The sequence below is a fragment of the Triturus cristatus genome, chromosome 2_1 (assembly GCF_964204655.1).
Source record: "Triturus cristatus chromosome 2_1, aTriCri1.1, whole genome shotgun sequence".
In the NCBI taxonomy this organism is placed as follows: Eukaryota; Metazoa; Chordata; class Amphibia; order Caudata; family Salamandridae; genus Triturus; species Triturus cristatus.
Genome location: NC_140581.1, coordinates 904,734,121 through 904,761,601, shown reverse-complemented (window position 1 = coordinate 904,761,601; position 27,481 = coordinate 904,734,121). Strand labels below are relative to the sequence as shown.

Below are 27,481 nucleotides of genomic sequence, written 5' to 3'. Positions count from 1 at the left end.
CTTTTAATTTGCCAAAATTAATGATTTGGCAACCAAAGATGCTATAAAACAAAGCTGATTCAATTCAGTAGTCAAATTATGTGTAGTTGACGGGACACCAAAATGGGCTCCCATCGGATCCAGAGGAATCACTCTTTCTGCTCAATTACTTATTTCGGAAAAGATCCTTGTCCAGAACTCATTCAATTTAGGACAGGTGAATATCATATGAAGTCATTCACCAGACTGAGATGTACATCTAAAGCAAGATGGATTGGCAGTGTGGTACATATTTAATTTTTTTGCAGGGGTATAGTAGACCATCCATTTACAATAGAAGCTCATATGCTTAAATTTGGCCTCTCTGATAGCTTTTCTACTAAAACAATCGTCAACCCCTTTAAACCATCTGTCATCGGTGGGCATTGCTCTTCCGTGCCTCCTGGTCACCTCCAAGAGGCATAGACAGTGTCCCCTCTGCTTACAGGTTCTCCTCTTCGAGAATCCCCCCTTGGATTCCACAGGACTCTTGCACAGTCTTCTCCAGTGGCATCTTTACTGAAGTCCTCCATTGTGGTCTACGGCGGTTTCTGACGTCACTTCCTACCTATGCACCTGGCTTTCCTGGTTAGGTATCCTGGTTCCTGGGGTATCCACGGTTGGGCTGACTCTCCAACCTTGTCTTTCACTGGCTTTCTTCAGGGCCCACTGGGAAGGGTCCTTCTCAAAACTGCAACCGCAACTTCCCAGTTGACTTCTATTGGGCATGCAGCTGTGTTTCCACTCTGCACACAACCTCTGTGGGGTTCCTGGGTACTTACATTGAGTGGTTCATTGTGTCCCCAGTTCCTCTGAGTCTCCTGGTCCAAGCACAGACTTCAGTCGCAGTTCACATAACACTTTAATATATGGTTTGGTCTCTCTCTGGAGACTACTGTATTTTGTGCTTACTTACCTGTCACAATTAAAGTATTCTTGTGTATTTGTGTTTATATCTCTGGATAGGAGCTATACCAATGTGTTAGTGAATGTTGTGTAATAAATATAACTATTTTTATATACACACGGTTTGATTCTTTTTAATTTAACCTACACTACATGATTAGATTTGGGAAAACAAGCTGCTTAACACTCCAAGATAAGCCTGAAGGCTGCTCTCCACAACTACTACTTGGAGAGCTTTCAAAAGTTGTCCAAGACCGCTAAAATCACCATATGGGTTGAGGTTGTCTGGATTAGAGCAAGGTGCTTAACTTAAATAAGTGTGCACCATATACTAAGCCAGGCTTCTACAGCCATCCAGATATATGTGGTACATAAGCAAAGCACATAGGGTGAGGAATTGTGTGTGTGTGTGTGTGGGGGGGGGTAATTTTGTTGTATTGTATTCTTCAACTGCCACAACTGATCCAATACGATATTCATCATGATATGTTACTAGTTTGCCACCAATATGGAGAAGTGTTGTAAAGTGTATCAAAACAGAAATATATATTAAAACAATCCAGTAAATAAAGAACTAATAAATTACTTTATAAAGTACGTACCGGACTGTATTCATGAGATACAATGCCTCCAACATCATTTACATCTGTGAGCTCTCTTCTTTTTTTCTCCCTTACTAGTATTTTACTAACATCATCTTCCAGTCTACTGAAAAATTCACCCTCCTGTGATAAGGGCTGTGGAGACCTCAATTCCTGCAAAGAACACAATGTATCTGATTAAATACTTTAAAAACACCTATAAAAAACAATGTTTAATGACATCTTCTTTAAAGTGAAAAAAGGGACATTGAAGGGTGCAAGGATTGAGACACCTTTGAAATAGAAGCCTCTTCAGTGAACACACCATTACGCCTGCATTTTAATCTACATCTGCACAATTTTTAAATGTGAACTACAGTGAACTAAGTTCCACTATTTTGTTTTTAAACAAAACATTTTTTTAAAAATGTTCATTTTTACAAAAAGTTCAATTTTAAAAAGTTCTCATTTAACTGTGCGTGCCTTAGTCAACTTGCTTGAGTGGAGACGATTGAGGATTTTCACAACGATATCCAATTCCAAACAATAAGACCCAACGTAAATAAAACAATATCTAAGTAGGTGAGGAGGCAGTGCATTCCTGTGTTGGCAGGAGTGAGAAAGTATCAGTGTATTACTATGTCTATGGGATTAATAGAATTACATGCTATTCATCTCCATGACAGTGAGTGAAAATATTTCAAATCTGCTTTTATGAGTAGGGATGAGAGGGAAAGCATTGAGGTGGGAGAAAATAAATGTTGTACACGAAAAACGTAATAATTGGGTTTATAGTAAAAGGAATGGTATTTTTTTTTTTTTAATCAATCTGAGAAAAAAGGGCGAGTTACCCATGACAGTACTTAATGCTGATCCTTAATTGTAACAAGCTGAGCTCTGCAGCAGGTGACCTGTATGTCGCACAGCGGTCTCTGCAGCTCACATGCACCTTGTTCAGCTGTTTTTCCAGAGAGGAAAGGGTGTCCCATAAGGAGTTGGGGGTAAGAATTCTCATGCTTCGAGGATTTCCGGAAATGCAATAATGATTTAAATGAAACAAATATCTCTCATAGTACAAACACATGCTGCCACCCTTCCCCCTCCCCACCCCTTGAGTCACCTAACAGCTAGTGAATCTGGTATCCTAACTTTCATTTGGACAAAAATTGACTGAGCCCCAGAGCCTAGCTCTGAGGTTAAGTAGGGAGTGTGAAAAGCGTACTGCTTTAGCAACACAAGACTATGATCTGTATTCCTTGGACATGCACATAGTACGGTGGTGGCAGCATCCTATTCTTGAAGTCTAGTGTAGGGTTTGGTTTCTTCCTGTTTTCCAGGACTGAGCACAATGCCTACAGGACCACTAGTGTACAGTTCTGCTTATGTATCACACCAAAGCCCTGTGCTGGGATACGCGGCAATGTGTGTTGAATGTGTACTATGAGTATGGTCCTACTAGCAGTGCCCCATGTGTGTAGGTATACTATAAGCCAGTGGGATCCACTTTGGATTGCCCTTGGCTTTGACATGGCTCAAGGAGGAAGTGTTGATACAGCCTCCCCGGTCAGTGGATCATGCACCTAAGGAGGATAAGCACTGCCACCAGTACATATTTTCTTTCTATATGGTGCAGAGCTGAATCAGACGGATCCTGGCTGGTTCATCCTGACAATGTCTAATCTGAGTCCCCATTTCTGAATTATGATGAAAACATTATCCCCTGGTACTGTGGAGACCCACCGATGAGGGCAGGCAAGGCACGGAGGCCTGAGACCACACACTTGACTATTTAAAAGCCAAGGCACACTTTCTTCTGTGTGATGCATGCAGAATCTGCAACTCTGATTAAAAGTTCAATGAAACCTACATCACACACTGATTATACTTGGCATTCCGGCATCTGGAGCTGCTCTTGGAAACTTTGTTCATAACTCTTGTTATTTGTATTGCCCGATTAGAAATATTTTGTTTGGTACCTTCTGGGACATTTTGAGGTAACTAATGTTTTCTGAAATCCATATTTCTGCGCAGATGAACTGTGTCAATACTAATTTGATCCCCGGATCCAAGACATTGTCCTAAAAAGTAATTTTCATTCGACCCTCTTGAACCACTGTCTCACTGGAGCTAATCGATGAAGTTGTATAGCCAATTTTTAAAGAAAGGACCTTGTCACTCATACCTTGTCTTTGCTTTTCTTCTTTCCTACTTTGCTGTCGCCGGAAACCTGACTGCTCTACATTCCAGGTGGGTGCATAAGGCTAAGGAGTATTTTGTGAGGAAAAATAGCATATCCTGGAACTGTCTGTAATCCTTTGCTAATGTCTTTTTTAGGGTGGTTCCTTCTCAGTTTCCTCTATGGCCCAATGCTCTTCACTATGTCTCCCAGCCCTTAAACCAGTGGTGCATGTCATTGTTTATCAGACCTGCAGAGTTATTCTCTACACTTACTGTTTGGAAGAGGTGGTTGTGTGCATGGTCATGTGCCTCCAATTGTATTGGACGTTAATGGTATTTACCAAAGTTACCGACAGGTTACACTGGCACTTCAACCAATGGCTGCTGCTTTATTGCAGTTAAATCAAGCCCCCTCTGGAGTCCAAGCTGAACTACAGGCAATTCGACAAGAACACGATTTTATTAGATATGCTAAATGTCATTCAGCAACTATAAGTTAATTCCCCTGTGTTTTCTATTAAGTGCCAGCAGGGGTGTAGGGCCCATCACTTGCCGATACTGCTGCAGTCCCCATTTTGTATTCCTCTGGTTATAATATTCCATTACATTTTATTCCGTTAACAGTATGTTACATTATTTCAAGGAAATCCTGAAAAACGTGCATCCTTTCCAATTCAGTGTTTAGTGCACGATACAATGAAACCCACCTTATTTCCCGACTATTAATCCAAGGTAATAGTTATGATGGCAAATTTTGGGGGAGGACTTTGGCTTAAATAATGCATAGTGATATTAGGAAGACTCAATTCTGTTTACATGAAGTCCCCATACGCCTTGTTTTCAGAAACATGGGATAGAGAAATCTTGGAGAACAAGTTGGGACTCCAGGCCATCCTGGTTTAAGCCTAATCCTGTGACTTCTGGGGTTTGCTGACCCAGAGCACACACCATGATTATTCAACTGGTTCAAATTGGTCTTTTTTTGCTCCATTATTTGCACTGACCAGTAGGAAATCAAAACCATGGCTCTGTTTTCTCTTTTGAAAAGTGAGTGTAATAAGCCAAAAATATGAAGAGATCCAACTTAACCCCAAAACGAATATCATTCAGGGTTAAATAGTAAGCAAGAGAATAGAAAGATGGGTTAAAAGAAAAGCACACTTATCTTCAAGTGCAATAATTTAACTTGGAGGACCCATCGGTTGTAGAATCAGATGCTAAAAGCCCAGCAATTTGGAGCTGCAACTCTTTGTTCATAAAGGATCATGTACTTCTTTTCCAAGAGGAGTTCCTAGGTTCACCTACCACAAGCTCCATTCCAAAATATTTAAAGCCTCACTACATATTGTATGAAAAAATAGTGGGATATTTGCACTACCAGCATCTGGCTATGACCAGCTGCCTAATGCCTGTAATTAAACAAATGAGACTACCTGAATGTTTGTTCAATCACTTTCAAATAATTAGGTAAACTAGACACCACTATAGAAACAGTAGGGATAACAAGATTTTTAAAACATTTTCACACAGAATTTCAAATAGTTTTCAAAGCTCAATGAGATTAGGACAAGGAAAATAACATGCATATCATTTCCATTAGATTCTCCACAATGTGGATATTTACATTTCATATTTGTGAAAAATGTTCATATCATCCTTGGGGTCAAATAAGTGTGTTGAATTATTTGATCGTTTTGACTATATTTGGTATCAGTGAAGGTGGTTTTAATTAAGCCAAACATGTTATTCCAAAGATTGTCATCAATTAAGATATATTTCTTCCACCACTTTAAGGATATGTTTCCTCTCAAACCATTAGTATTGATAAGTTTATTTTAAAGTTGTGAGAGTAATGTGTTTTGTGAATACAGAATGATAAATGATATGTAACACAGGGTGGTTGGAAATAGATACTGGCCAAACTAAAAGATATGTTTTAGGTGTAAATACTGGAAAGCAAAATTATTTTGGGATTGCAGAGAAAGCTCATCAAAAGACTTTGGGTGATTACCACTGTTTATAAAATCCCCAAGTAATGTTAGAAAACTTAAAGTGAAAGCAGGAAATTCTCAAATGCACCATTAGACTGTGTATTTTTTGTATTCGCGAATTTTAAGTCATTTCTGGATATCCAATCATATATGAGCTGTTCATGATAGTTTTTTACCTTAATATTTTAGTATTTGTGGGACTTGTGCTTGATAAAAAAATAACCTAGCAGTCGTAACTGGAGATATCGGAAATTTTTAAGTAGTTACATTTATCCAATTCAATTCTATAAGGAGCCAACAATAATTTGATTGATTGGGTCTAGCAGCAGATAATATTCATGAAAATCAGGTCTCGCTAAGCCCTGTGCTCTGATTTGTGTGTGAGAAAGCAACTCTGGGCACCTTATTATCCAGAATTAAACAAGAAAAGCCGGACCCGAATTTATAAACAAAAAAAAAAGAATTAGGAATGTAAAAAGGAAGAAGAGGTAATCAATAAATTACATTTAGCAGGATAGACATTTTTATATAATTCACCTGGCTTAATAGTGAAATAGGTACTTTTAATTACAATTTTGCAGCTGCTTAATCTCAACCAATCTTTGAAGGCAATTTAAGAAATACAATTTGCGTAGCTCTTTTGGTATGACAATGCAAAGATATCTAACCTTCTTTGTGTGGAAGGCTTCCCGGTCGGCTGCAAATCAACATTCCAACCAACATCTCAGTCTCACGGAATTTTTACCCAGAAATAAAACTAGACCGATTTAAAATGGCCATTAGACAAAAAAAGCGAAGCCCAGTCTTTAGTCAGATTGAGTTGGATTGTCAGCATATAATTTCACTTTATGGCTACCATCACGCACAAGAAAAAGTGTTATAGCCTCCAGATTGCAAATCAGTGCAGAAAGAGACTTGATAAATAGATCAAAAATCAAAGTGGAAAGAGGATATCCATGTAGATTATACGAGAATTTCTAATACTCCACTTCACTAACATCTTAACTGTAAGGGCCAAGGTACAATGCTCGAATTTCAGAAAACTGTAAAAGGTACGAAAGCATACCAAAAGTGTGACCAACAAATACTGGCAAAAGCTTTTCAGTGTCTACTATACAGCTTTTAAAGGAGAAGACTTGAAAGCTGCACAGTCAACATATGCTATAAATTCCGTAATACTTTTTACACTATGCCATCAAATACTTCTGGCTGATCTTCATGAACCAAATCAGATAGGATATATGTGAAATGCTGACAGTTATGAATATATTTTATAATCACAGTTAAGAAAAGAGTAGTGGGGTAAGAAGAATAAAACGTGACAGAGGGAAGAGAGCGTGTCACCAGTCCTCCGCATGTGAACAGCCAAATGAATCCCTAGAGGCAAATGGTACCCGACAAACATAGCATATCATTATCTCTGCTAGAAGGTAACTATGATGCTGTGATTCTTAGAAATGTCTCTTACTATTGAATGTTCAATAGTCGAGGTTTTCTCCTTCCTTTCCATGGCATTGCGGCCTGCCCTTCCTTTTGGATGCCACCAAGAGATATCCAGAAGATGCGCAGCACCCTGCTACCAACTGGGGTGGGGACGCAAAGGAGTTCAGCTACTAGCAAAAGAAAATGTTCAAACCCAGGTCGATGGAGGCTCTATGGAGTGCAATCCTGTGTTATGAAGCCATTCAGAAGAGCAGAGGAAAGCAGAAGATCAGAACAATTTGAATAGCGGTCAGTGAGACTAATTATATCAATCTAAACAGTGCTTTCTAGCTTAAAACACATCTGTTACTTTTTTCTATAATTAATCCCCATCTATTATTTTCAATGCAGAATTATTCAGAAACTGTTGCGCCTGGCCCCCTTGCTCACCTCCCTCCAAAATGCCAACTCATGCCTCAGGTTATGTCAAGCCTGAGAAGGCTTTGTCCTTCACAGACATGTGATAGCTCATCTTGAAACAAATGTGGTGGGTCTGCACTAAAAGATGCATGCAAGATAGATGAGGCTTGAGCTACATATTTTTTGAGACAACGTAAACTGGTAAAACAGATAAACTGCCTAAAATGCAATGTAAAAAGAAAATATTTAGAACTTGAAAAGAGGGCATAGATGGACACAGTAAACGATAACAAGCCTCCAGTACAACCTTTACCTAAATCTGCTTGGCTATGTATGTCCAAAAGTCTCTCCCATAAAATAATTTATGTGAATGAATGGAATAGCAGTGCAGGCTGGAGAAAGTATCAAACTATGCTCTATTCAAACGAGGAGACAAGAGGAGATCTGGCAGATTAATCACAGCTTATTTGGGCACTGTATTTGAGAAAGGTTCAAAGTTATCCAGGAAGGGTAGTTCAACTGACCCGGACTAAGGGAAGCAACCTACCATTAGCACTTATACAACCTCTATTTCTACTGGCTCTGGAACCAACACTGCTCGTAAACTTTGAAGATGTGATAGGCATCATGATGGAGACAGGAAAAGTATCTACAGCTTCCAATGGCATCTCTGTGATGTGGCGGGGCAGGGGTTGTCTACTTCTACCATGCCTGTTATCAAAAGCAGCTCTCAGAATGTTAGAGATTTGTTTAGACTAGTTCTTTACATTCACCTAATTTAAGTTTAAATAGACCTAGGTGCACATTCTAAGGTACTCACAATCTAGTTAATGAATTAAACACAACAAAATTAAGCACGTGTCCGGAAGACATGAGCACAGAAAATAGTATAAAACGCTCATTACTCTCTCTACAAAATGGTATTGTTGTATAAGAACCCTTGATTAATCACAATCCATTTTCCTCAATAATGCTGAAACAGTAGCCACTGATTCTATAATGTCCTCTATACAACAGCATAAGCTTGGCCATACAGAGGTGAACACTGTACTTTTGTACATTTCGGGTTAAAAGACATTTCTGTAAAAATAGGGTAAAACTGCTTTAAAGGTTGAATCTTTACACACAACACTGATATCTCAAATTGTAGATTCAAGCAAACTATTCCAGCACAGAAAACAAAATGGGGTGAGCTGAATACACAAATCTCTTTGGTCCGGTTAAAGAACTTCAAACTGCATCTCAAAATTAGGCGAATGAAATTCAAGCAATGCATAGGCAACAAGAGTTAATGGATGCAAATCTGGGAAGACTGGACAGGTTTTCTAGAATAGATATTAGAACAACTGGAGTACTACACGATGCAAAGGTTAACTCAGAACTCAAAAATTTGCTGTGCAATTTCTATGAGATCATGTACCAGATCTTCTTTCGGAGACCAAATTTGTTGGATGAAATTCAACAAATTCAGAGAGAACCTTAATCTGAATCGAGAAATTCTTTCAACAAACTACATTAGATTTTGATTCATTTTCTCACATGTTGCCTTGGTGAGGAAATAATTCTAAACTTAAAGAAACGTTCAAAATAATATATCTATTCCTTGATTTAGGGCACTGGATCACAAAGCATTTTTCAAGATCCTTCAAGACAAGTAGAGATCGCATAGACAATTACATATTTTCAATGGAGGAAGCTGCTAGTTGTTAGCAGTTAGCTCTCAGGTTTGCTAATCACTCCTTTGGGTTAAACAGCAGCTCTAGCCATAAACATGGGAGTTCTACAAGGGTGAGAGTGAACAGGTTTGCAAGGAAGGTTTATGGTTATTTGGAATTGGGGTATGCATAGATGTGGGGGAGAACAAAAGCAGGAAGTCCTCAGATTTTTAAACTTCTCTATTCTTTAATTAGTTGTAATCATTCTATTACAATAGTTTTGCATCCCTATTAGCAAAATTAACAAATTAAAAAGTGCCCTGGTTCTCAATGGTATAAGCTTCAAATGAAAGAAAAACCGACAAGGAGGTGCAGTAATTTGGATTCTGAAAAACTCCAACTTAATGATTCAAGAAGTTAAAGCAGACCATTTGGGATGATGGGTAGCCGCTATATTATCTTCTCAGAAAATAAATGTGACAATCTATTACTTCGGAGTATACTATTTATTTCGATTGATTCCATTCATCTTCCCCCAAATTTATTTTCTGATTTCTAAGGAGCTCAAAGAATATTTCACTGATCTAACATTTGCACCCAGAAACTGGTCCGACCATACAATGCAGTTTTCGGAAGGTAAAAATTGTCAATGCACCTCACTTATCCACTAATGGTCTTTCTATATGCTACTAGACGACCAACAATTCCATGCTTATTTACAAACAAAAGGGAGAAAAAAGTATTCACTGCAATGTTAGATCAACCCATTATTTTGTAGATTGGGATGCATTAAAAGCATATTCAAGAGGGTATATAGGCAATTCTTCTTATTTAAAGAAAAACAAGACAAACAGGTGCATGACTTCCTATTGGGTGAAATTCTATATCCATAAGATACATTCAAATGGGAGACAACTAAGATTACCAACATTGCGGCTTCAGAAATTTGAAGTTCTAAATAATTCCAATCAACTTGCCTCACAAAATCAAATTCTGATCAAAATCAGAATCTGCTGAGAGAAAAAAATGAGTTCTGCAAGTTTAATGTGAAGAGCAACAAACCTTTAAAAAAAAAGTAAAATTACGGAGAATAAGTAACGCGAGAAACACTCAATTTGGCGATAGAGTGGCAGACTCCAGAAAAAATTGAAAATTAATTTCAAGAATATTATTTAGAACATTACACTGAAACAATCGAGCCAGGTGCACCAGATTTATGGACTATTTTGTTACAAATTCCAATTAACATCCCTACGCCAAAAACGATCAACATACTTCTTGATCCAATTAAATTAAAAAAGTGTCTATAACTACTTTAATGTAATCTAAAACAAATGGTAACACATCAGGTCTAGTTGGTTTTCCAATTGAAATTTGGAATCTACCAAGAACTCAAATTGGATATCAATTTTGAGGGTCTTGTTGAGTCTGGAGCTGCTGAAAATATAAAGACCTAAGATTTGTTCAACATCATTTCCTTCCTGTGCTAATAAAAAGAACCAGTTACCATCAGACCAACAGATGGTTCAGAATTAACATCTGATGCGATAACCATGAAAGTTTTGCACTGCTGATATAATTTCAAGACCATAAGGAACACACTCATTTTGACTCTAGTCTATCACATTGTCTTTTTATTCTCGGAATAGCATGTATAACTCATCACAGCTTATGGTTTACTGGTCAGCTTACATATTAACTTTTCAATATTTCGATCAGTGCTTAAATCAAAAATGTCCTGCTCCAGAGTCCAAACAGAAGGATTTTGAATTGATAGTGAATTTTCTCTGACTAACCAATTATATAAATATGGAAAAATTTGATGGCCTTGCATTCTCATGTGTGTCGGTACTGAAGCCAAGCACGTCGCAAAATTTCTATGGGCTTAATTTAAGGCCAAACAGGAGGGCATTGAATTGACAGTGAAGACTGGCTACTTTGAATTGCAGATATTCCTAATGACTGGGACGGATTGGTATAGATCCTACAGGTCCAAAGATGTCATACACTTCCATTGGAAGCGGGGGGTGGGGTGGGGTGGGGATTAACTTACCGCAGAGTCAAGTGAAATGTTTATTTTTGAAAAACGTGCTAATATTTCTTAGACCCAGAACTGGTCTCCATTCACCTGATTTTTTCCGTAGAAGGATGAAGTGAGAATAGAACACTAGATTTTGCTGGCACTCAGAGACTTGTTCTATTGTCCATTTGGACTTGTTCTATTGCGCCTTTCTCAAATATGGTGAGAATTTTGGCTTTTAACACAAAGATTTGGAAGAGGTTTGTTGGGTGGGGTTTTCTGGATGAACTTCAGTGTGACACCAAACTGTTGAGGTCCTACAGACAGCAATCTGTTGCCATAGAAGTCCATTGTTTGTAACAAGAGGAGATTTTCTCTCCTACGTGGCTGTCTGGATTCTTCGTGACCGTAGCCATTGTAGTGTCACTTTTGCTTTGAGCCCTGATGACCTCTGTGATGGACTTCCAGCTCTTCTACAAGAAGCCCGTTTGTAATAGGATCCTGTTATGGGGCCCTGTATGCTTGAGCATATACTCGGCGGTATGTCTGCTGAGATGGCTGAAATGGTTGAACTTGTACATTTGGCAACCTCCCCTGTATGAGTGTAGGCCTATTACAGAGTCTACGTGAAAAGGCTGAGTTGTTGAAGGATTGCTAGAGATCTTGCTGCGGTAGTGCCCGATTCTACAAACTGTAGGACTTCATCAACACATCATCAAAAATGGGTGTAACATAATCATCCCATTCCAGACCAGTAGATTGTGGCTTCACAGGCAGCAGATCACCTTTTTGAATGTCATTTGAGCATGGGTCATCGCCTGTTGCTAAAGGAGTGTTGAGGCACAAGGGTCGCAGGTCATTTAATTAAAGGATTGTGCACAGAAGGTTGTTTCATCAGCTCGGATGTCACTCATTCAAGGAAGTGCTTACAACAATCTTCACATCTCAGATCTGTTACAAGAGCCATAGAAACCTGCATCATGGACTCTTGCAGTGTTTGAGTAGTTTGATGGTAAAGATGTTATGCATACTGCCAAGAATCACTCATCAACAAGGGTTGATAGGCACCTGTGATATTAGGATCTTCAGCTTTATCAGGATGAAAAACACTTTGTTTCCCCTCTTCTTGGTCTTGTTTGTGTCAATACTTCAAAGTGATTCTTGATGATTTTGGTGTTTTCTGTAGGATTGGTTTTGATGAATGTGTAGATGGGGTTGCCTTGATTAAAGATGTACATGGCGTATTTGCGAAGGCTGTCCTTAATTATTTAATCGACTGTCTTGTTGTGGATGGTGCTGAAGTCAATATCATTGAGGGTAACTAAGTCATCGTCGACAAGGTTTTACCTGTAGTCTCAGTCACCAACTGGACTTCAGCAATCTTCATCAAAAATGTGTTCTTCACAAACTGAGATGCCGGCTGTGGGCTCGTCAACATCAATGATGTTGTCATTTTTTCTTTAGAATCTGATTACTCAGATATACTCTTTTTTGGGGAGAAGTTTGCTCAGACAACGGATATTTGGCTGTTTTTGAAGGAATTTCTTTTTCAGCATGACTACCTCAAAAGCAACCTCAGTTTCTCTCTCAGATTTATTTTTATTTCCTTGGAGGTACCTCAGATGTTAAAGATTTCCCTTCTGATATTGATTTTGAAGAGCATTCAGAGTGTGAATGAACCCTTTTTTGTGCCTTACCTCAGGCCTTTGAAGTGCCCTCTTACTCCTTCTCATTAGTGTGAAATTTTCCTGATTTTATATTAATAATATAAACAGTCCTTGTTAGGGTCCTCAGACTGAAGTCTTTTACAGCCACAGGTTCCATGTGATCTAAAAAGACATTTCCAAGAGGATTCAGCCATAATCAAATCTTGCCACATTAAAAGGTCTTAGAAGTGGTGGGTATTCACTCAGAAATTAAGAAATAAGCTAAAATAGCCAATGTATCTGTGACTGAGCAGAGCTCAGGGGACTCACAGATGTAGTCTAAATCTGTGCTATGGTCAGCTTGGTAAGAAGGGGGAACACTGTTTTATTCTGATTAGCTGAAGTTAGGATTTTTTTTAATGATGTGAATAGGTTACTTCTGTGACTATGTTAAAGCTCTTTTCCGTCTTTTTTTTTACATCGAATTGATCTGTGTGGTTACCGTGAGACTCCCGGCTCGACACTCGGGCTGAATCAAGCATGTGAATTCATGAAAGATCCAATATTGAAGAACAAAAACTATCCTTGCGCGGCTAAAACTGATTGGGGTCCTATTTAACAATTTTAAGACCAAAAAGTATGAATACCTTTTAGGTCAACAGCCATTGCGGACTTTCTTTTATATTTGCGGAAGAGAAGAAGCTGCGAGTGGGCTGCAGTGGTCATATTGTTTCAAGGACTATATCAGATGTGGATTACTGGCTGTAGGAAGGTGGATATCTGACTATGGTTACCCCCAAATTTTTGCCTAGTGTCTAGCTGGTTTTTCGACTTAGTTGGCCTGAGATCCTGCTATTCAGGATCTCAGCCTGGCTGTTCTCTCTTTAAAATGGACTCCATGTACCCTAGGTACATACCCAATTGGTTGGATCACCCTGTCAGCCCCTGTACCAGTGTACACTAGGTACCCAGGGCATTGGTGTACCCAAGGCCTGCCAAGGGCTGAAGCATGTATTATGCCACCCCAGGCTTGGCCTAACAATTTGACACAACTGGCTGATCACTCAGCTGGGGTAAGTTGGTGTAATCACCTCTTACTTAGGTGTAGTATACCTATACCTAACCTTAAATGGGACACCTGGTAACCTATAAGTCACTCCTATGGCAGGCCTTAACAATCCTGAAGGCAGAGTGCTTGGTTCCATGTGAGATGGTGCTCTGGCATGAGCTGAGCCTGTCTGCAGTGGTCGGAACAACTTCCTTCTACTGTTTCCAGATATCGTCATACCATATACTCTTAAGTGCATTATGAACCTCGCGGTTAAATGCTATCTTTGGTTTGGCTTTATCAAAACATGTCGAGTAAGGTGTCATACGAATTGGAATACTAACCCCTCGCCAATTCTGGCGACGGGGTTAGCATTCCACCCTTCTAGAGGGACACGACATGTACAGTACCTGAAACCCGGGTAAAATCAGACATAGCCTCAGCTCCACAAAATGGATGCTGCCACCACAGACACAAGTCTGCCCTCCTGCTGCTGGGAGTCCTTCCAGCTTGGGAGGTGTGGACAAAGGGTTTCCTGCCAGGGGAGGTGCGTGCACCACCCCAGACAGGATTTTGTGTATTGGTCAGGTAGGGCTTGAAAGAAACCAGACATGCCTGTGGCTCACAAGGAGCCTCGGTGCATATGCCAGTTCAAACCGGTCCTGGGGCACACCAGTCCCGGGCCTGGGGCGAGCTGGACAAAGGATTGGGGGTGTAACCACCCCCCTTCCTGGTCCCACCCATAGGGAGGGACCTAGCAGGTAGTCCGGCCCCTAGAATCCGCTTAAAGGTAGGAGCTGTGTCCTAAGACTTCAGACATCCTGAAATCAACTTAACACTAAGAAGAAGACGGGAACTTCGACGCTCTGCTGCACAGAGGACTGAAGCCAATCTCCCCTGTGGTCAGGGAGTGACCACCTTGCTAACGCAAGCACCATCCAGCGAATCAACGTCTGCTTTGCCGCCGCCTCCCGCCGGAGCCCGAGCCCAGAGACTGACAAGACCTGGACCTCCAGACCTCTCACCGCCCGATCCACAGTCCCTGAAAAGAGGAGACCCGTGGAGGCACCGAGACACGTGGAGCCAGCCATCTTGGATCGACTACGACAAGCTGACAAGTGCAACAACCGAGGCTCCCTCCAAGTTGTGCTTTGGGATCTGAGAAGCCCAACTCTCGAGCAGCATTTGCACCAAAGGTGAGCCCTCCAGCATCTCCACGATCTGCGTGGGGCCCTTCTGCATTTTGCCACTCGACGCGCCTAACCGGTTGCTGGCCCGCTGGCTAGTGGCCATCTTGGCGACGAACTCTACGAAAAACACCGCTGGTCTGGTTGCTCCAGACTGGCCCTTGCTCCTCTCCAAAGGAGCAATCCCTCTGACCTTGCTGGTCAGAACCAACAGCTGATTTCCGAATCCTCCTGCAATTGCTTTTGCCAAGGCTTGTTTGCTTCGACCAAGTCGCCGACACCGCCGACAGCGAGAGCCTGCGTGGGACAGCTCGTGAGCCGACTCCTGGACGTCGTCGACCTTCAGGGACCACGTGGCTGCGGAGACAAGCTACCCCTCATCACCTGTTTGCACCCGACATCGCCTGGTACCTACCTGGTGCCACGCCGGTCACTGGCTAGTGACTGAACACTGTCCCCTCTGCTTTCAGGTCTTCTGCAACTCCGATCCACCCTTGGATCCACCGCATCTCTCCCGGACCGACCGCCTGCAGCATCTTTGTCCCAGGCTCAACGGAACAGATAGAAGAAACCCGACGCACTTTGAGGCCTATGCACCCGCTTCCTGTGGGTGAGGTAAAGCTGGTACTCCGGTGCCCATGTGTAGTAATACATCTCTAGTGCCTGTGTTCCAAATCTTAAGTTCCTAGTCAACCCGGAAGATCTCCTTTGCAGTAACTTTGTACTTTTTACGCACCCATTGAAACCTATGGGAGCACGCGTGTGACTATTTGCTCTGCACACGCCACCCGTGGACCTCCTGGTCACTAACTAACGTTAGCTCCTTGTAGGCCCAGCGATTCTAGAGGCCCTAGGCCTTTTTCCTTTTCTGTTCGTGGTACTTATACCACTATTTTAGTATATGGTTCGAGTGGCCACCAGGGCCTATCCATATAAAGTGCAACTTCTGTGTATTCTGTGATAATCTTGTTTGACGATTTGTGCTCCTGTGCTCATAAAGAGACTAGGGGTCACTTTGAGAAATAAATACATATATATTTTGAATATATATCTGTGTGGTGTCCTTTCATTGGTATAAAAGGGGGTTGCATTTGGTAAAACAGCTGGCTTAACACGCATCACGAGTTTAGCCTCAAAGACTGCTTAGCCTACGCTACCACTAGGGCAGCTAGTCCCAAAAGGTTGACTTACAACCACACCATAAGGGTTGCTTGGCATGGTACAAGGTGATCACTTTAACTAGTGAGCATCATATACCAGGCCAACTTCTCACATTGGTGAGCAGTGGTTGGATTTGAGCTTGCTGTGTTTTACCATTGTAATCTCTTGGTTACCAATTGAAAGATCACATAGGTACCTGTAGGTACATATAAAACAAGATTAGATATACTTAAGTTCTACTGAACTTAGTTGTTGTAGAGCAAAGGGAGTAGCACACCCTGACTACAACTACTAGATAGGTTTAGTAGGTAAACCCAAGTGTAGGTAGATTGCAACACATCCACCCACACTTAAGAGCAATGGCCGGGGCAGAGGGGTCCACTGTACCCATCTCTGTTGAGAGTGACCCCCAGAGGGCACCATCCAGCTTTGCTACCCTTAACCAGAATGAGCTCAGGCATTTGCCAACTCTTAGAGGCCTTAAACAGCCCAAGAACCCTACATCTGCTAAGCTCAGAGAACTCTTACAAAATGATGAGAATCAGAGAGAACTCAGGAAAGCTTCCCAGTTAGCCCCCTTAGGGTCAGGAACAGGAGGCCCCCCTTCTGAAGATGCTACAGAGGTACCCAGTTCCAATAGCCATCCCTTAGATGAGAATCATACTACAGGGGAGGAAAGTGGTGAGGATACAGAAAGTAGTGATGATGAAGGGAGAACTAGCCCAGTGCCAAGTATTATACTTGGCCCAGCTAAACTAAGGCTATTGGGGACTGACAATGGGTTTACCCCATTGGATCTCCCCAGTGGACTTAACACAGGGCTTGGGAGGCAAAGGAATCGCTCAGGTGACTCCAATGCTTCTCATGGCTCTAGAGGCTCTCAAGGTCACTCCAGGAAAAGGATGACCACCCCTCAGAGGAGGGAACATGAGGCCAGAATGCAGGAAGCCCAGCTGAGGATCAGGAAGCAGGAGCTAGAAGTAGCCCTGATGGAAGAAAAACTGAGGAAGGCTAGGCAACCTAGAGAGAGTGGGTCTATACCCACTGGTGGCAGCATTGTCCCTAAGGACAAAGATAGGGTCTTTGATAATAGGAACCTGTCTAAGGTTGTGCCCCCCTACAAAAGTGGGGATGATATCCACAAATGGATAACTGCTCTTGAGAGAGCCTGCAAAGTACAGCAGGTTCCTGAAGACCAGTGGGCAGCAATCCTCTGGCTCTCCTTTGAAGGAAGAGGCAGAGACAGACTCCTCACTGTTAGGGAGGAGGATGTCAGAAACTACAGAGTCCTGAAGAGTGTCCTAGTTGATGGGTTAGGCTTAACCACTGAACAGTACAGGTTAATGTTCAGAGACACCCAGAAGACACAGACTCAGGACTGGTCTGAATATGTTGAATGTGCCACTAAGGCTTTGGAGGGTTGGTTGCTGGGAAGTAAGGTATCTGATTATACAGGATTGTACAATTTGATGATGAGAGAACAGATTTTAAGTAACTGTCAAAACCAGCTCCTCCATCAACACCTGGTAGACTCAGATTTGACCTCTCCCCAAGAATTGGGAAAGAGGGCAGATAAATGGGTCAGGACCAGGATCAGGCCTAAGAATCAGGGTGGTGACCAAAAGAAAGATACCACCAAACCTCAAGAGAAGGGTGGGGATAAAGCAAAAGAGAAATCTTCCTCAGGGCCCCAAAACTCCACACAGGGTGGTGGGTCCCAGGCTCCCTCCTCTACCACAGGTAAAAAGCCTTACTGCCATGAGTGTAAAACTCCTGGGCATTGGAAAACTGACAGCAGTTGCCCAAGGGCTACAAACAAAACTGTTCCTCCAATTACTCCTGTCACACCACCTATTACTGTCAGCAGTAATCCCCCAGGTGGTGGGAGTGCCCCCAAAACTTTGGGTGGGTTTACTTGGGGAACACAGGGGGACCCTGGCTTAGCCAATTCCCCTGCAGCAGATACTCTTGTCTGTGATGGTGGCATGGGGTTTGCCAACTTCACTGCCTGTCCCAACACTTTGGGTAGGTACAGACAGGAGCCCTACATCAATGGTACAAAAGCTGAGGCCTACAGAGACACTGGAGCTAGCATCACAATGGTGGCCCATTGGCTAGTTCCCTCTGAGCAGCTTTTGCCTGGTTTCTCCTACCAGGTGACCAACATTGATGGCAAACAGAACAGTCATCCCATGGCAGAGGTATGTCTCAGCTGGGGAGGTGTCACTGGCCCTAAAAGGGTGGCAGTGTCCCCAACCTTGCCTGTAGACTGCTTACTGGGGAATGACTTCGAACTCTCAGCTTGGGCTGGAGTTGAACAAGACACCCATTCTAAAATGGTAGGCCTTTCACAAAAGGGTAGTGGGGTTGTGCCATTCACAACCCCTGTCCAAATAGATTTCCTCCCTGGAAAGGTTGGAAGGGCAGTGGTAGCCACAGCCCAGGCGCAGACAGACTTCCCTGTAGAGACTGGCAGAGCTGTGACAGTCACAGCTCAAACACAAACTGAGTGCCCCCCTGAAAAGGTTGGCAAGGCTGTAATGGTCTCAGCCTATACTCAGACTGACATAGGTGTAGTGAAGCCTGAAACAATGGATCACTCCACACAAACTGAGAGTAGTGGGGAGGAAGAAAAGTCTCCCTCTCCCCAGACATTAGGAAAAGGTCAGCCTCCTCAGGGATCTGACCTCACCCCTTGTGAAGGAACTGCCCCAGAGGTAGCCAGGCCTGGCCTGGCAGAGCCTCTGATGTCAGTGGCCCCTTCCAAGGTGGGATCCAGTCTGGTGCAGGTAGCCTGCCTCTCTCTACCCTGCCTCAGTCAGCCCAGGGCTGCAGAGGTCAGGGAGGCCAGTGGACCCCAAGAGGGCCCCTGTCCACAAGAACCCCCCCATCAAAAGAATGAGGATTGCCTGGCTAGTAGCCCTAGTCAGGTGATGGGTAAAAACATTCCTGAGGGATCTCCTTTACAGGTAGTTAGGGACCTCCCCCAGAGGGATTCTGTTGGGTACAGGCAAACATGGGACCTTAGGGCCCCAGACCTGACCTGTCCCTCCAGTAAGCCCACAAAAGGGACCCAGCCTCCAGCTTTAGGTAGCCAGAGGCTGACCCTGAGAGCACAGTGCAACTCAGTTAAGGAAAGAAAGGCACCCATGGTGGAGGGGGATTGGAGGAAGGTGAGGCCTCACTTTGAGGACACTCACTTCAGTACTCCATCTCAACACCAGCCTTTTACTTTGCCAAGACACACCAAAGGTAGAGATTCCCTATGGTGGAGACCCTCTGATACCCTTAGGGTGAGGGATTGCTTAGTGGACCATGAGACAGGGGGTAACCATGCCAGTGCTGGTTCCTCCTTATATGGCCACTTGGGCAATATAGGCTTACCTGGTCAAGGTCAGCCTTATCTCCCTTCGTTTGGGGGGGGGGGTTGTGTAGGAAGGTGGATATCTGACTATGGTTACCCCCAAATTTTTGCCTAGTGTCTAGCTGGTTTTTCGACTTAGTTGGCCTGAGATCCTGCTATTCAGGATCTCAGCCTGGCTGTTCTCTCTTTAAAATGGACTCCATGTACCCTAGGTACATACCCAATTGGTTGGATCACCCTGTCAGCCCCTGTACCAGTGTACACTAGGTACCCAGGGCATTGGTGTACCCAAGGCCTGCCAAGGGCTGAAGCATGTATTATGCCACCCCAGGCTTGGCCTAACAATTTGACACAACTGGCTGATCACTCAGCTGGGGTAAGTTGGTGTAATCACCTCTTACTTAGGTGTAGTATACCTATACCTAACCTTAAATGGGACACCTGGTAACCTATAAGTCACTCCTATGGCAGGCCTTAACAATCCTGAAGGCAGAGTGCTTGGTTCCATGTGAGATGGTGCTCTGGCATGAGCTGAGCCTGTCTGCAGTGGTCGGAACAACTTCCTTCTACTGTTTCCAGATATCGTCATACCATATACTCTTAAGTGCATTATGAACCTCGCGGTTAAATGCTATCTTTGGTTTGGCTTTATCAAAACATGTCGAGTAAGGTGTCATACGAATTGGAATACTAACCCCTCGCCAATTCTGGCGACGGGGTTAGCATTCCACCCTTCTAGAGGGACACGACATGTACAGTACCTGAAACCCGGGTAAAATCAGACATAGCCTCAGCTCCACAAAATGGATGCTGCCACCACAGACACAAGTCTGCCCTCCTGCTGCTGGGAGTCCTTCCAGCTTGGGAGGTGTGGACAAAGGGTTTCCTGCCAGGGGAGGTGCGTGCACCACCCCAGACAGGATTTTGTGTATTGGTCAGGTAGGGCTTGAAAGAAACCAGACATGCCTGTGGCTCACAAGGAGCCTCGGTGCATATGCCAGTTCAAACCGGTCCTGGGGCACACCAGTCCCGGGCCTGGGGCGAGCTGGACAAAGGATTGGGGGTGTAACCACCCCCCTTCCTGGTCCCACCCATAGGGAGGGACCTAGCAGGTAGTCCGGCCCCTAGAATCCGCTTAAAGGTAGGAGCTGTGTCCTAAGACTTCAGACATCCTGAAATCAACTTAACACTAAGAAGAAGACGGGAACTTCGACGCTCTGCTGCACAGAGGACTGAAGCCAATCTCCCCTGTGGTCAGGGAGTGACCACCTTGCTAACGCAAGCACCATCCAGCGAATCAACGTCTGCTTTGCCGCCGCCTCCCGCCGGAGCCCGAGCCCAGAGACTGACAAGACCTGGACCTCCAGACCTCTCACCGCCCGATCCACAGTCCCTGAAAAGAGGAGACCCGTGGAGGCACCGAGACACGTGGAGCCAGCCATCTTGGATCGACTACGACAAGCTGACAAGTGCAACAACCGAGGCTCCCTCCAAGTTGTGCTTTGGGATCTGAGAAGCCCAACTCTCGAGCAGCATTTGCACCAAAGGTGAGCCCTCCAGCATCTCCACGATCTGCGTGGGGCCCTTCTGCATTTTGCCACTCGACGCGCCTAACCGGTTGCTGGCCCGCTGGCTAGTGGCCATCTTGGCGACGAACTCTACGAAAAACACCGCTGGTCTGGTTGCTCCAGACTGGCCCTTGCTCCTCTCCAAAGGAGCAATCCCTCTGACCTTGCTGGTCAGAACCAACAGCTGATTTCCGAATCCTCCTGCAATTGCTTTTGCCAAGGCTTGTTTGCTTCGACCAAGTCGCCGACACCGCCGACAGCGAGAGCCTGCGTGGGACAGCTCGTGAGCCGACTCCTGGACGTAGTCGACCTTCAGGGACCACGTGGCTGCGGAGACAAGCTACCCCTCATCACCTGTTTGCACCCGACATCGCCTGGTACCTACCTGGTGCCACTCCGGTCACTGGCTAGTGACTGTGAACACTGTCCCCTCTGCTTTCAGGTCTTCTGCAACTCCGATCAACCCTTGGATCCACCGCATCTCTCCCGGACCGACCGCCTGCAGCATCTTTGTCCCAGGCTCAACGGAACAGATAGAAGAAACCCGACGCACTTTGAGGCCTATGCACCCGCTTCCTGTGGGTGAGGTAAAGCTGGTACTCCGGTGCCCATGTGTAGTAATACATCTCTAGTGCCTGTGTTCCAAATCTTAAGTTCCTAGTCAACCCGGAAGATCTCCTTTGCAGTAACTTTGTACTTTTTACGCACCCATTGAAACCTATGGGAGCACGCGTGTGACTATTTGCTCTGCACACGCCACCCGTGGACCTCCTGGTCACTAACTAACGTTAGCTCCTTGTAGGCCCAGCGATTCTAGAGGCCCTAGGCCTTTTTCCTTTTCTGTTCGTGGTACTTATACCACTATTTTAGTATATGGTTCGAGTGGCCACCAGGGCCTATCCATATAAAGTGCAACTTCTGTGTATTCTGTGATAATCTTGTTTGACGATTTGTGCTCCTGTGCTCATAAAGAGACTAGGGGTCACTTTGAGAAATAAATGCATATATATTTTGAATATATATCTGTGTGGTGTCCTTTCATTGGTATAAAAGGGGATTGCATTTGGTAAAACAGCTGGCTTAACACGCATCACGAGTTTAGCCTCAAAGACTGCTTAGCCTACGCTACCACTAGGGCAGCTAGTCCCAAAAGGTTGACTTACAACCACACCATAAGGGTTGCTTGGCATGGTACAAGGTGATCACTTTAACTAGTGAGCATCATATACCAGGCCAACTTCTCACACTGGCTCAGCAGCATCTTCATTGGCAGAGGCCTATACAGGTTCGACAGGCCAGCAAAGCAGACTCAGTGCAACACTACAGCTCCAACAGCTTTGGAAATCCACTGTGTATCCCCAAGATGAATTGCTCAGAGAAATGTAGCTCTTCTCTCCTCAGCAAAGAAAAAGATAAATCATTGTGCTGTTGTGCTACTATCCATACTCATGAGAAGATTTATTTGGTTTCATTGAATAAAAAGACAAAACAGAAACATTCTGAGATTTGGGGAAGTTATCAAAAAAATATAATGAAAAGCCAATAATAATGGGTAGAATTAACAAAAAAACATTCTATTGGGTTAAAAAGAAATCAACTAACAGACAATCTAGGGTTATGAACAAAACCTTGACAGTTTTGGCTGAACTGATAATGAGAAGAAACAACATCCAGGGGTCTCCAACCAGTAGGTTGTAAGCTACTGTAGCTTTCCAGCTCTCTCCAAGTAGCTCACCTGTGTACAGCCCAGCTTATTAAATTAGAACTTTTTAGCTAGGTTGAAGTATGATACATAAATGAAAATTGAAATTATACAGCACTAATAATATAATTAGCTGTCAATGCGTTTCATTGAATAGGAGTAGCTCTCACTACAGAAAAGTTTGGAGACCCCTGATTTAGACAAATCTGGATCACTATAAATGCAGAGTGATCAAGGCTGTTTATACAATATTAAAAAGCATATTAGTCACCAAATGTAGAGTTGTCCACCAACAGTGCTTGTACAGGCTTAAAAGCCTTTTGTAACCTTTGTCTCAAACAGCCTACATTAAACATAGATAACAAGGCAGCTCCTTTTCTTGCAAATAGTACCTATACCAGCAAAATGTGTATTTAGAAGCCTCTTTCTTTCTAATTTGAGGTGATCTATTTAAGGAATTAGACATTTAATCATCAAGAAGTTACACTTGTTCAACTTATGCTGAACAACAGCAGATTTATATTAAACCATGTTAAGCGACACTTATATTGGTAACTCTTTTGTATCTGGCTCCAACCTTTCTTTTAAAAATCAGTAACATGTAAACATGATTAAATCATATGAAATGTATAAATGGAGTTGTCAAAAGAATAGATTTGTTACAATGTGGTAATAACCAAAAACTACGACTATAGTCTCTTGTTAAAAAAGCCTAGCGGTGGGTTTTAAAAATCAGGAAGTGGAGTTCACCACTCTACCCTTTCATGTCTTTATTTGTGCTGTATTGATCCTAGCAGGCGTACCTTTCCATAATAACACAAAAATAAGTTTATGCCTTAAAGAAACTCTCAGATAATGGGATTGAAAGCTAGCCCATAATGTAGCAAACCTGAGAAGACCGTATCATTTTAATGGTTTTCAATCTCCCTCACCACATTATATATAGTGGTAGCCATTTCACAATTGCTGTTTTTTTTTTTTTTTTTTAAATAACAAATTTGATTCGTTTTCCTGAAGGAATCTGGGCCATAGCCCTACAATTACCTGTAAGAAATAAAATAATTCAGGAGTATCGGAGTTTTTAAGCAATTGCAATACCTGCGGAACATGCAGGTTACACAACATGAACATAATGCAGACTGTACTAGAGTCCAATAATTGTACAAAGGATACATTCATAGAATGACGGGCTGTTACATAGTATGAATGATTTGGTCATTGGATGTTTGTAAGAGTAGTGATCCCTGTCAGGGGTCCGAAGATAGTAGAGGGGGAAGTTCTATCCCACGATGTCGCCCAGCAGGTCCATATTTTTCTATGTTTTTGAGGGGAACACCACAGGCCAGAAACACCTCAATCTCCGCATCCATACATCTGTCTAGCTCAGCCTTCCATTTGCCTATAGTTGGGGGAGATGCCCCATTCCACAGCTGGGCGATATCTAGCTTGGCGATAGTAAGGGCCAAGAAGAGTAGATGGTGTTTGTACTCATTTCCCCCTATCTCGTCGGTACTGTGCAGGAGGAAGAGTCGTGGGTCAAGTGGGAGTTTCCATGATAATACATTGCTTAGGCAAGACAATACCTTGCGCCAAAAGGGTTGCAATGCAGTGCAGCTCCAGACAGTATGTGAAAATGTCCTATCCTCCCTCTCACATGGTAAGCATATAGGGGACTGGATAACTTCCATCTTCCAGAGTCTGGCCCGTGTGTAGTATGCGTGGTGTATGTACTTGAACACTGCAGCGCCCTGAGGGCTGGCAATGGCCTCAGCCCAGTCATCATCCGTCAAGTCAGGGATATCTTCTTGCCAAACTCTTCTAGTCTTGTCAAATGTTGTGCGTGTATGTGTCGTCAGTGTTCGATATATTTGCCGGATTTTATGTAACCCCATATCCCCCATGGGTAGGCAACCCTCAAGAGGATGAAAATCCGGCAGGGTCTCTAAATCATGAATCAAGGGGCTCAAAGAATGGTGTAACTGGAGGTATTTGTAAAATTGTGTCCTATGTAGTTGAAATTCTGCTTGTAGCTGTTGAAAAGTTTTCAATGTAGGGCCTTGCAATACATCCCCCCAGGGTAGATATCCCTACTAAGTCCCACCCACGGAACCCCCTCAGGGCCGCCACCGGCCGAAGGTATATGCCATACCACAAAGGAGTTGCATGGGTTAGGGTCCCGCACCACCCAATCTGTCTAACCATATACCGCCAAAGCTGTATCACCACTCTACTCACCGGGGGTAGTATATCTAATTTTCTGCAGCTATATAGGAGCTGAAGAAGGGGAACTCGCTCCATTGCTGCGTGCTCTAGCGCAAAAGCCGGGTCAGTTGGGGAGTTGTACCACCATTTATTATCATATGTGGGAAGCTACAAAGTATGCATAAATATCTGCTGCCGCAATACCCCCACAGTACGTGGACTGTGCGCAGGTGTGCAGCTCTACCATGAATGTCCCTCCGTTGCGCAGAAATTTATTGTGTATGGCATTTACTTGTGCGAACCAGGATCGCTGAATTTTGTAAGTCTGTAGAGAATTCTGGGTAGAGAAACCATCTTAAAGATGGATGACCATCCATATAATGAGAGTGGAAGGGAGGACCATATTGTTGTTTTGCTATTTAGACTCGTAAGTAGCGGGTTGATATTATTTGCCCATGAGATCTTAAGGCATGGCGACACGAAGAATCCCAAATATTTAAAACCTCCGGTCGCGTGCAACAGCTGCGTCACCCAGGTGCCCCGCCCCTGGTTACCACATACTGGGAAAAGCACAGATTTAGCAGGGTTTGTTTGCAGACCAGTAGTTTCCCCAAACACTCTGAGGATTTGTAAGATACGTGGCCCCGAAAACCACGGGTCAGTCATAAAGAAATGGACGTCATCCGCATACAGCGCAATGCGGTCTGATCTTGACTGAGAACATTCAAATCCACGGAGCACCGAGGTTACTCCAAACCCTTGCCGCCAAAGGTACCACTGCTAGGGCGAACAGCAGCAAGGATAGGGGGCAACCCTGTCTCGTGCCCCTGTAAATAGGGAAGGGGTCTGAGCGATGTCTGACTATACGAACAGATGGCGTTAAGTTAGTGTAGAGTAAACGGGCATATGCTATAAAGCGTGGGTCAAAATTCAACTTCAAATAATTTGAATAGATAGACAAAGCATTCAATTCTCTCAGCTGGGTCTATGTCAGCTACTAGTAAATGTGTGCTGGGCGTCCCAATGCTGGGGCCATAGCAATGCATTATGTACTCTTCGTATGTTGTGGCGAGTAGCCCGATGAGGCATAAAGCCCGGTGAATTAAGTCAGACACACAAGTCCGTAGGCGATCAGCCAGGACCTTCCCTAATAGGTTAGGCTCAAAGTTGATAAGAGAGATAGGGCGGTATGATGAAGGGTCCTCCGGGGGGTGGCCCGGTTTAAGGAATAAAACTATCTCAGCATGACGCTAATCCCGGGGTAATATACTTTGTTCTTGGGCATCCTGTAGTGCTGCCAGCAAGTGGGGGCCTAATATGTCTCACATATGATCCGTGAGCCTTCGAGATGGAATATCTATAAGGAATTCTGCTATTTGGGCCTCTGAGAGCTGCTCACGACGCTCGTATAGTGAGGAGAAATGCCATGCAAATTCCCGAGCCACCATTTCTGGAGATGAACATAAGATTCCCTCGGCATCACGTATGGTGGGACCGTAGCGGGGATTAGTCTACCTGGCATAGCCTGTGAAGCATTTTACTCGACTTATCTCCCCATTGATATATCCGATGTTGCGACGCCTCCCAAATCTATTTGGCCTCACCCATTAGATAGTGCTGTATTTTTGTTACACTTGTAACAAGTTGCATTGGAGAGAGGGTCTGGGGTCCCGGTTGAGTTGCGTCGCCAGGGCTGCCTGGCGTGACTCTAGGTCTGCCAGTTCTTGTTGCGCGCGTTTCTCTTTGGTGCAATAGCTAATTTCTGCCCCGCTAATTGTGGGCTTTAGGGCCTCTCATAGGATGCCCTGAGACAGGGTAGAATCAACATTAGTGTCTAGATATTCTGATTTTGCCTCATGTAGCATGTCCTGATAGTCCGGATTTCGAAGGTGCCACGAGTTCATGCGCCTCCTAAAGGGGGTTCCGCAGGAACAAGTATGGAGTTTAGAAGTAATCGGGGAGTGATCCAAAAGCCCTCGGGGGAGGTGAGCGACTTGTGAAAACCTATGGATATATATGCAAGATGTAAAGAAATTATCTAAATCGGGACTGTGAACCATGTACCACGGAAATGAATGTGTAGCTACGTTCTGTGGGGTGGTATCCACGCCAGATGTCTGCCCAGCCTAAGGTGGACGCCAATAAATTCAGTTTAGAAGGACTCACTGGCAGGTGGCGGTCCGTGCTGCACTGTCCATCTACTTGGCCCATGGTGTCGTTCCAGACCCACCCAGGAGGGTTAGGCCCTCCGGCAGTTCCCCCCAAATCCTGAAGATCATGTAAACAAAGGTCGTCCCCAGTGGAGGGGGAGCATAAATACTACCTATGGTGACATGCGCTTTATAAAGTGTGCTCGTGACAATAGCATATCGGCCCCCTGAATCTACCTAATGGTGTGTGTGCTGAAAAGGG

The 27,481-nt window shown here is 43.8% G+C and overlaps 1 protein-coding gene across 2 annotated transcripts in view; it reads right to left on the bottom strand.

Moving 5' to 3' along the window:
* The window catches only part of GKAP1 (G kinase anchoring protein 1), a 565,016-nt gene that overhangs the window by 302,031 nt on the left and 235,504 nt on the right, over positions 1–27,481 (bottom strand). For both annotated transcript variants that reach the window (XM_085633148.1, XM_085633155.1), the window contains exon 7: positions 1,527–1,679. In XM_085633148.1, the coding sequence (XP_085489274.1) occupies positions 1,527–1,679 (153 nt within the window). The remainder of the gene's footprint in view (positions 1–1,526; positions 1,680–27,481) is intronic.